The sequence below is a fragment of the Ammospiza nelsoni genome, chromosome Z (genome assembly GCF_027579445.1).
Source record: "Ammospiza nelsoni isolate bAmmNel1 chromosome Z, bAmmNel1.pri, whole genome shotgun sequence".
Lineage (NCBI taxonomy): Eukaryota > Metazoa > Chordata > Aves > Passeriformes > Passerellidae > Ammospiza > Ammospiza nelsoni.
Window position 1 is genome coordinate 74,780,938 of NC_080669.1, and position 10,799 is coordinate 74,791,736.

The following is a 10,799-nucleotide window of genomic DNA, read 5'->3' on the forward strand; positions in this document are numbered from 1 at the left end:
TAATAAGCAGCTTGATCCTTCTCTGTGGTGAGGTGAAGCATGTTTTGTGGAAGAGTTAATAGGTGTGTGCCTGTGGTCCAGGCACCAGGCTGGCAGAAGAAGTGATGCCTCAGGTGTGGAGAGGTACAGCAGAGAGGAGTTTGTGGGCTAAATTAAATGTACTGGAAAACAGAATTGTGAATGTTGTCGATTCTGTTTGTGAAATGGGAACAAACTTGAAGACTAGTTGTATATGAGAAAAATATGTAAGAAAACATTTACATGTGATGGTTTCAACCTTAGTGTTTTAGAAATATTGAAGTGTTTTGACAATTTTAAGAGACCAAAGAGTGAGAAAAGAATGTTTAATTTGCTATGCTGAACATGAGCTACACATTTAATATATTTTTAATTAACTGAAAAACTGTATGTTCCTATGTCATTTTGTTTCCACCATCTAATTTTCTGACTTGTTTTAATCACAACATCATTCAAATCAGAGCTGTAATTATGCCCAATTTCTGTTACTTGGATGTGCTGCCTGAAACCCTTACTATATTCTTTGCTTCTTGCTGTCCAAATAGCACTAGGGATGAAAAACTTCCATTTCCCTTCTTTGGAGGTAATTCTTTCTCTTATAATTTTCCCTTTCAACTTTATTAGGTGGATTGCTTCATCATAATCTGTTTGCTGAATGTTTCATGAACAAAACACATTTTCACCTTTATTCTAAACAGTAAGAAAGTATTAAACTCCAGGAAACCATAAGATGCATCTCTTTACTGTAACTTTCTATTATTTGAATATGGTTATTTTCCTTGCATTTTTCAACTTTGCCTTCCAAATGAATTATTCTCCATATGTCTTTCTGAATAACATATTGTGGAATATACTGAATAAGATACTACGGCAAACAGTCACCTGCACATTTTTCCTTTTTGGTTGTCTCTATATTCAATAGCAAAGAATTAAAATATTGGCGAGATTCACTTTCATTTAAGGTATCTGCAGGAAGAAACAGTTTTCCAGACTACACCATTAGTCTGAAAAAAATGTGTGTTTTATCTATTTACTTAAGTAATTTAGATTTGTTGCAGCAATGATGTCAGTGGAAACTGAAATGATGTATGAAATTCTGTTACAAGTCGTACAGCAGAGAAATAGTGCTGGCAGCCAGAAGTTTCTTACTAAACCTTGCCCTCCATCTAACTGCTCTGCTTTCTCTGCTAGTGTTACATACCTGTTTTACTAACTTTTCCTGTTACTCAAAAGTGGGATTTTCATAATCACTCTGCTAATTCTTCTGTGTTTTAAGGTTCTGGGCAGGGCTAAATGCTTGTAAAAATCACTTCTTCTACATTGATGCGGCAGATTTTCTTTCATTGTTCTCCACATTAAATTTCAAAGTATTTCCTCCATGCACTACCTTCTATTTTTTTTCCTCTCTAAATCTCTGTCTTCTTTCTTGAATCATTCAAATTTTACGTTTTCAAGAATGTGAGTTTTGTAACAAGGAGATGAGCCAGCAGTAGCAAGTGAAACTCCAGAGTGGGGGGTAGCTGAACAGTTCTATGCCTCGAGTACCCAAATAAGTTCCTCAGCAGGAGAGCTCATTGAAAGATCCCAGATAACACACGGTGGCTCCTGGAGAAAACAAAGCCCTTGGCACAGTCTGGTGGAGGAAACCTTGGTTGTGAATGGTCTGGTACTGACTACAATACATCTGTGTCAAAGGAGTTCCAGCTCTGCTGTCAGATTCTAACACTTGACTTGAATGCTTTAATGCAGTGATTCAAGTGTAATGGGTGTATGAATAAATCATATCTATTTTTTTAAAGAACTAAAACATGGGGGAGGAAAAAACCCCAAACCTGTAGCTGTTCCTTTAATTGGTGACAGATATTTTCTTCTGTAAAGCAGCGGTTTTCTGTTTCACAGACAGTGGAATAAGTTCCAATTCCAGTTTCCATATTCCAGGCATATTGTCATTTATGTGAATTTTTTAATGTTTCTTGAACACTCAGATTTCTATGTGGAACTGGGAGCAGGACCAGCTGTCTCACACAGATAAAATATGCCTCATCCACACACCTGTGTTAATGACTGTTCAGGCTTTGTGTTTGGGCTACAAGAGGTTAAAAGGGGTAATGACTGAACACTGCTCTGACCTCCCTGATCACCACTCTGTGATCTGCAAGAGATAACTGATTAACATAGAATCATAGAATGGTTTGTGTTGTAAGAAGCTTTTTAAAGGTCATCCTAGTCCAGATCCTGCCATGGGCAGGGACACCTTCCGCTAGATTTGGTTGCTCAAAGCCCCATCCAAGCTGGACTTGAACACTTCCAGGTATGGGGCAGCTGTGACTTCCCTGCTTCACCACCCTTATGGTAAAAAATTGCTTCCTAACATCTAATCTAAACCTGCTATTTTTCAGTTTGATGCCATTCCTCTTGTCTTGTCACTCCATGCCCTTGTGAAGAATCCCTATTTAGCTTTCCTATAGGCCTCATTTAGGTACTGGAATGAGCTCTATGGTCTCCCTAAAGCCTTCTCTTGATGCTGAACTATTCTCTCAGATGTGTTCACAGGAGAGGTACTCCAGCCTTCTGCTTCAGTCCATCATCTTCATGGCCACCTCTGGACTTACTCCAAGGTTCCATTTTCTTCTTATTATTTTGGGGGCTCCAGACCTGGATGCAGCAGCCCAGGTGGGGTTTCACCCCAGTGGAACTGAGGGGCAGAATCCCCTACTCCAGCCTCCTGGCCACAGTGCTCTGGGTGCAGCCCAGCTTGGCTTTCTGGGACGCAGGTGCACCTTGCTAAGCCATGTTGAACTTCTCATCCACCAACACTCCAAAATGCATCCCTGCAGGACTGCTCTCAATCCCATCAGTCCCCAGCCTGGAGTTTGCCCTGACCCATGTGCAGAACCTTGCATTTGACCTTAAACTTCATGAAGTTTGCACAGGCCTGTCTCAAGCCTGTCGAGGTCCCCCGGATGCCATCCCTTCCGTCCCGTGTGTTGATTGCCCCACACAGCTCAGTGTCATCAGCAAACTTGCTGAGGGAATCCTCAATCCCACTGTCCATGTGACCAGCAAAGATGTTAAATAGCACCAGTCCCAATGCCAGCCCTCAGGGAGCACCACTTGACACAGCTTTCCATGTGGACATTAAGCCACTGACTACAACTCTTTAAGTGTGACTATCCAGCCAATTCCAGTCCACCAAGTGATCCATCCACCAAATCCATGTCTCTTCAATTTAGACACAAGGATGCCATGACCATGTCAAATGCTTTGCACAGCTCCAGGTTAGAGAAGCAGTTGATGAGATTGTCTAATTTGATCTGCTGAATCACTGAGAAAAACCAGCCTTTGAACAGAGACATCCTCATAGCAAGTAGTACTTTTCCTTTAAATCCTTTGGCTAGTGTGTATTTTCCATGCAAGGGTAACTACATGTTTTACAGCCTTTTTCAGTCATAACGTAAAAGCCAAACACCATGGTTTGTATGGCAGCAGCTCAAACTTTTAGCTCTGTCTTTGCTGCTTCAGTTCCCTACTGCATTAACCAAGAGTAGCCAAAATACTAGAGTTATCTCCTTAAAGAGAGCTCTTGTATTACAGTGTCCAATGAGTCTTTTTCCTCCTGCCTGTATTCCTAATGCTATTAGTTAATGCTCTAGATGCAATGGCTAAAAAGGGGGGAAAAGGGAAGAATGGGATGTTGAACATTAATTATCTCCAGAAACCACCATTTGCTGCTATTAACTATCCCATTACATTTTTGTACAAGATGTAGGTTTAACAAATTCATTTTACAAATGAACCCAGAAAGCCAACACCAGTTCAATCTAAGAAGGAAGACATCTGGCCCTTGACAACTCTAAGGAATATGCTGCTAAAATAATTACATTAAAAGATGCATGTGACCCCAGCATGCTTGTCTGTGTCATTTGAATGGATGCATTTCCAAATTGTATAAAGCAATTGAGGATGACTAAATTAAGACAAGTTTTTCAGAAGAATAAATTAAAGGTTGTTAGATAATAATGTAGGTTGTTCTTGCAACATGGCAGCTCACGTTGCAAGAACAACCTACATTATATAATGACCACTCAAGATCCAGGGAAAGCAATTCCCACGCAATGTTGCCCAAATTTTCTGGTTTGAGTCAACCTGACCTTGGTGGTGCCAATTTTATGGCAGTGTGACTGCTGCCTAAAGAGGATCCAAGAGTTGTGGAAGTGCATCTGAGGAGTTCCTTTCCAGCCTTTTTGTGCTGGGCTCGTGTAAATCTCTGTGCTTCAGTTCATTTGTTCCTTGTTTGTCACATTTCAACAATTAGTGAGGACATGTTACAAACCAAAACCTGTCAATGAGTCAGGTACAGAGGGAGAGCAAAACCACTTGTTCTGTTTCTGTTAATTCAGACTATTTCCATGTGCTATGTTAATTTTGTCTCTACAGGTCTATTAGCATAACTGAGAGAATTGTAAATTTTGATCAGAGAGTGAAAACAAACGGCTAGCATATAAAAGAGGAGGACCTTTTAAAGTAGTTTTGCCACAGAGAAAATTATGGTAGAATGGTGTACTGTGGAATGGTACCTCAGGCTCATCCTTTGCAAGGAATCTTATTTACAGATGCAGAGTAAATCTTCAGCAGGAGCAGAGTGAGGGCATGGTGAACACTCTTGAGCAGCATGCCACATTGCCATTATTTCTGGGTGCTCCAGGTGAAACAAATGAGGATGTATAAGGATTTCTGTATGGGGGTGCTCTGAATACATAGAAAGGTATTCTCCCTCACTGAGGGCTTGTAAGTAGATTAAAGTGAACCAGGAGTGGTTTGTATCACTGATCTTAGTGTAGCTGATCCTGTTCAAGGTGGGCTGCATGAACTTGGATGACTTTGCAAAGTTCTTTCCAGTTGTGATTTCATGCTTCAGTGACACACAGGAAATCCACTGCTCCCACTGGAGCAATGAATTCTCAGTATCCTTGAAAAGCCAAGGTGACCATATGCTGAATTATGGCTCTAGACTTCAGTATTGCTGCAGACAGTAAAATTGAATGGAGAGCAGGGAAATCAAGGAATATAGGAACTCTCAGTCAGGCTCGAGTAAGCACAGCCTCCTGCAAAGGAGTGCTGGTTTTGTTCAGCCATAACACCTATTTGCAAAAGGCTGCAGGGAACAGGGTGTGTGCTTCACTGGAGAGGGAAGAAATGCCACATGTCACTTTGCCCTGGGCATGGAGACCTGCTGCAGTTCTCACTGGTGTTACTGGGAATGGGCACTTAATGCTCAGCAGCATCACACCACGTGAATGGGACCAATTTCTCACTGTGGATTAGGTTGTACTGACTCCCTGCACTCCAGAAGAAAACGTGTTCTCTGCCTTTAGTGATCAAACTCTCATTAAATAGTGAATGGCCATTCTGTTTTGTGTTTGTGAAGTTGCTTTTCCTTCTCCTCTCCTGTGAAAACTCTGCAGAGACGAGCGGCTGTTCCGCCATGGGAGGTCCTGTCTTACAGCACTGCTGTTATTAGTCTTCTGTCACACTGTCAGGCTTTCATGACTCAGGCATTAAAAATACCAAATAACCAACCCTCTTTCGGAACTAAAATAGCCTAAGAACAGTTTTTTAAAAGCAAATCTTAATACAAATAATTAGGTCATATTTTCTTTCTGAAAGATTTTAATGGGAGTAATGATTTTACTGCTTGAACTGAAGCAACTTGAATGCTTAATTATTATTTTTGAACAAAATTCAATGCCATTGAAGTCACTTGAGAGCTTTGATAGATTAAAAAAAAAAAAAGAAGAAAGAGGTCTTGAATATTCAGTAACGTTAAAAAGGGCTATGCCTGTTTTGTAGTTGAGGTCAGTATTTCTCAGCAGATCTCTAATGCATCAGAAAATGGTTCCTGAAAAATGAGAAAAACTTAAATATGTGCATATTTCTGTTTATACAAGCAAGCAAGCAGAACAGGGAAAATAGAGGTAATAAAATAAGTGTCAAAGCTGAGCCTAGATTTTACTGGATTGTAAGTGAAAACTGCTGTAGCTATGCTGTATGAGAAAGTATATGGCCCTTCAAAAATAACAAAACAGCTGAGAGTGGTGATGTAGGGCATGCTTGAAGTCATGGTGTGAACCATCTTGATACCCAGGTCATGCCCAAGTTATGAGTACCTGACTAAGCTAGTGAGGTGCCACCTGAGATATAAACTTAGATCTCAGAAGAAATGCAGCCACATCAAGCACCTCTGTGTGACTTTGATTGTCCAGCACAGATAGGTCCCTACCACCCAGATCTCCTCTACTCTCCCCCTTCTCATGCAGACTTTGGCAGATGGAAATGCTGCTCCAGAGCACTGCTGGGCACCACTGGTGGTGGATCTGTCTGCTTCTGTGGAGGTGTAGTGGTGGTGGCTGGGGCTGGCCCACAGCCCTTGCCATGAGGTCCTTCCACATCAGTCAGTCACTGGCTTCACTCCCACCATCCTGGCAGTGAGGGGCAGCTGTCTGGCACCTCCTCGTTTCCAGTTTGTGAAAGGAAATGAGATACTCCACACATTCATTCAGGCCAGAAAATTTATCACCAAGATTCCTGATCTCCATTCATAGTCAAATCAAGGTAACATGCCATTCACCTCCTTCCCTGCCAGTACTCAAGCCCCCCAGCCTTGTGTCTTTGCCCTCCCTAGACTACCCCTCTGCTTCCACCAGGGATGTGGAAAAACTAATTGACTTCAAATGCTGGTCTGTGGAGCAGTGCTGCACTGGCCTGGCAGGATCAGATCTGGCCAACTCCAGCCCAGGTCAGAGGAACTGCAGCAGAATGAAAACAGGAGGAGAGGTAAGAGGAGAGGACTCCTCTCTTTCTCCTGGCACAGCTCTTGTGGAGGAGCATGCCTGCTCTCCTCCCTGGCTCTGTGCAAAGACAAGAAGCACCTTCTGTACATGTGGCTCTGGGTGACATGGTGGCTTTGGAACCCAGAGAGGTTAGAAATTATTCCTTGTGAGAACTGGGAATGGCCATAAGAGCTGGACTGTACCAGCTGTGGGAGGCACACTAAAGACATCCTCCACAGGAGAGCCAGGACCTGCCTAACATAGAGGCAGTGATGCTCCTAGGGTTTGCAGGCTGAGAGGCTTCTGCCTATATGCTCATGCATAAAATAATTTCTTACAGTCCCAGCAGGATGGGTTGAGTTTGAGTAGCATGGTTTTGGTAGAGGGGGATGCTACACGGATGGCTTCTGTGAGAAGCTTCTAGAAGCTTCCCCCATGTCTGACAGAGAACCACATAAGAATATTTATGAGGACTATGGTAGGTACTGGTCTTTTGTGAGCTCAGTCATATAGGTGGTTTGTTCGCCTGAGTAAAACCCTTGGTGAAAACAATCACTAGTTTGAGGCACAATTTGGAAATTACAAGGCAGGGTGAGCAAGGTTTGTACTGCTACCACAAAGGCACCCTGAGGAATATTAAAGCAGGCTTATTCTAATAATTATTGTGAGCATTTCAGATAAACACTGAAACTGAGCAACATGTGGTTTTTAGAGTCATTGGTGTAATCCACTCTCAGGATGGCACATGGGGAAGAGATCATCTGTATGGTTTTTGCATTAACTTTTGTCATAAAGAGAGCTATAGAGCCGACATCAAATCTTTAAGGTCAGTGGAATGTTTTCTTCAGCTATCTTTTTTTTTAATAGGGTTGTGTTATTTGGCATTGCTATGCAAATAAGCTTTTTGTTTGATAATGTGATTCATTTCTGACTTATCTTTAAATGCTTTCTAGTCTCATGAACAAAAGATTTCCGTGACTTTATCTAGCAATTTATGTACAAGCAGAGGGTCATGCAACTGTGTCCTGTATGAAATATCAGTAAAACAAAAATAACCCGTTCAACTAACAAAGCCAGCTGTGGATGAAAGGGCAAGGCAGGCTGACTGTAGGATAAAGCACTGATCAAAAGGAGGCATGACTTTTTGGTGGAGTCTGACTTACTAAGAACACATCAGGAAAAGGAAATCAGTATTTTGGTCGATATGGGTAAGTGTATGGACAGCAAACTGTAAGCTGTGAAGAAAGAATGATATCAGAACCAGCTTCAGAACAAGTAAAAGACACCAAAAGGAGTTAATTATGCCTCAATGGGGAGTAAAATAGCAAGGTTATGAGGGAGGGAGGGAGGGAGGGAGGGAGGGAGGGAGGGAGGGAGGGAGGGAGGGAGGGAGGGAGGGAGGAAGGAAGGAAGGAAGGAAGGAAGGAAGGAAGGAAGGAAGGAAGGAAGGAAGGAAGGAAGGAAGGAAGGAAGGAAGGAAGGAAGGAAGGAAGGAAGGAAGGAAGGAAGGAAGGAAGGAAGGAAGGAAGGAAGGAAGGAAGGAAGGAAGGAAGGAAGGAAGGAAGGAAGGAAGGAATGGATATTGCCATTCTCGTAGGTTTGTCCTTGTATCTTTGAGCAGAGTTCAGTGGAGTTTACAGCTGCTGTGAGCTGTCTTTTGTCACCTTGGTGGTCTGTGCTGTTCCGCTGAGATCTGTCCTGGTTCTGGTTGATTGCAGATCTTTCCAAGCAGTCCAGGCATTGCCAGGTATTTAACACCTGACCTGTGTCCCGTTACAGTTGTGCAGAGTGCAGCTTTTCAGCATTACATAAACTTACATCTGAAGGTGCTGGCTCGGCTCATACGCAGCAGAATGCTTGAGTCTGGTTTTATGAGCTGTGTGCGTACATATAAGCACTTCAGTCATACTGAATCAATGACTGAAATAAAATGTATTGCTGATATGTGGGTCTTACAGTAGATTCAAGTACATTTTGGTGAAAGAAAACCTTGGTATTCTTCTGTGAAATCACATAGAGGAATAATTTTAGCTGCTTGGGTTTTATTCTGTATTAAATTATTTTTAAAACTGACTGATTCTAGTAGCCACTGACAAGTACAATCTCTGTCTGCTAATAGTTCTCTTTTCTTTAGACCAGTTTTCCTAAAGCTTGTGAGAAAAGATATAGATTCAACATGTTCACCTTCATTTAAATTACTCTCAGACCAAAATTTTCCATGTCTGTGAAAAAGGCTGCACAACATGCTGTTTTAGGGGAAACCACAGATTTATAGATCTTAGAGCGAAGGGAGAACACAATGTTCATCTAAACTGACTGCAGTCCTGCCCAGACTTTAGGTTCTTTTATTTAACTCAGCAGCTTGGGGTTGACCAAAAGTATAATTTTGGAACGATACCCAGGCTTGATTTAAAGACTGCTGCAGAGTTTGTCACAGTCATTGGGATTTTGTACCAATGGTCAATTACCCTTTCTCTGAAAAATGCCCTTTCTCTGAAAAATACACTTTCCCTGAAAAATGTGTACCTTATTTTTTGGAACTCTGTTAACTTCTTTCTCCTAAATCCTGGATTTTGCTGCTTGACAGCCTCAGCAGGACTAAGGAGCCTTTTATTTTTCTCAAAGATGTTTCTTGTGATTGTTAGTTTGTATTTGCGCAGAAAAATGTCAGAAAAATTTCTTTATATTCAGAAGAACAGTTAGGCAGATATCCTTTAGACCCCAGTATTCCTGTGCTAAGGATCTGACATAATTAAAATCTGCCATCTTAGAAAAGAGTTGATATGACTATGGTGCTTTCTGTTTCAGTTACCAACCACTGGTTTATGATTAAGTCTAATTAATTCATGGCTTGGGTATCAGTACTGGTGAAGAAAGGGTTTTTGGTATATGCTGTACTTATACAGTAGGAATCATGGTTGTTTCTGTGTTCCTCAAAGTACTATTTTCAGCATTTCCTTGTGCGTGTCAAGCATGCTTTGCAAATGGCTTGAGTTCTCTGTTACTGTTTTTTCCATAAGCAAATCCCTTGGAGTCATATTCTGATGATATCAAAAAGTATCTTATCCATGGTCCAATTTTGCCTTGTGCCTAGGCAAAATCAATAATTACTCTAAGTCTGCATTATCTTCCTTCCATTCTTTTCCACTGCGAAGTTGAAGTGCAGTGAACATATTTTTTCCCCAGAGAATGAAAATTAAAAAGAATTTTCAAAAAGCTTGAGCAGTCACCTGTGTCCTGTCTCACTTGGTTTCTTTCCCTTAGGAACCAAGTAAGATTGATGGGAGACACCGTCAGTAGAACCTGCCTTGATGCATTTGTCTCAGTCATTTATGAGTAATTATTGTTCCTCTTTTCTCCTCAGGGCTCTTCCTGCAATGATGGAGTGGGTCCGAACTCAGAAGGCAGGAGAGAGTGGTGTGAATATTATCACTGCAGATTTTGTAGAACTTGGTGACTTTATCAGCACAGTCATAAAGCTCAACTATTCTCTGGATGAAGGTGAAGATGACACTACTTGATAGTACTGTGATATGTGTGTTGTTGTGTTATTCAGAATTTGAAAAAAAAGAAAGATTGTATTCTAAAAGGATTCTATTGTAAAACACTCATCTTCTTGTAACACACTGAGGTGTTTAGGGCTTTAGTGGGTGGGCATAAGGGAAATGTTTTCATCATTTAGGATCATTTTTCATATTTGTGTTTAGTGTGAAGAGCAAAACTAAACATGTTTACAGTGTTTGATAAAAGAAGGCCATTTACTGGTTCTCCATGAGGTACCAAATGTGATTCATGTGTCTTCTGTGGTTATGAACAGTGCCAAGAAATTTGTTGTTTTCAGAGCAAGGGGATGTATATATTGTCCTCTTCCTGCTCACAGCAGGATTCCCAATGGTGTGAGCATTGCACCAGGAGACTGAGGACAGTATATCTGGCACAAAAATTTTAAGC

At 41.4% G+C, this 10,799-nt stretch overlaps 1 protein-coding gene across 1 annotated transcript in view; it reads left to right on the forward strand.

The window, feature by feature from the left end:
* The window catches only part of PLCXD3 (phosphatidylinositol specific phospholipase C X domain containing 3), a 72,902-nt gene extending 62,533 nt beyond the window's left edge, over nucleotides 1–10,369 (forward strand). The window contains exon 3 of the mRNA XM_059492532.1: nucleotides 10,213–10,369. Within this exon, the coding sequence (XP_059348515.1) occupies nucleotides 10,213–10,369 (157 nt within the window). The remainder of the gene's footprint in view (nucleotides 1–10,212) is intronic.
* The last annotated feature ends 430 nt before the right edge of the window (nucleotides 10,370–10,799 follow it).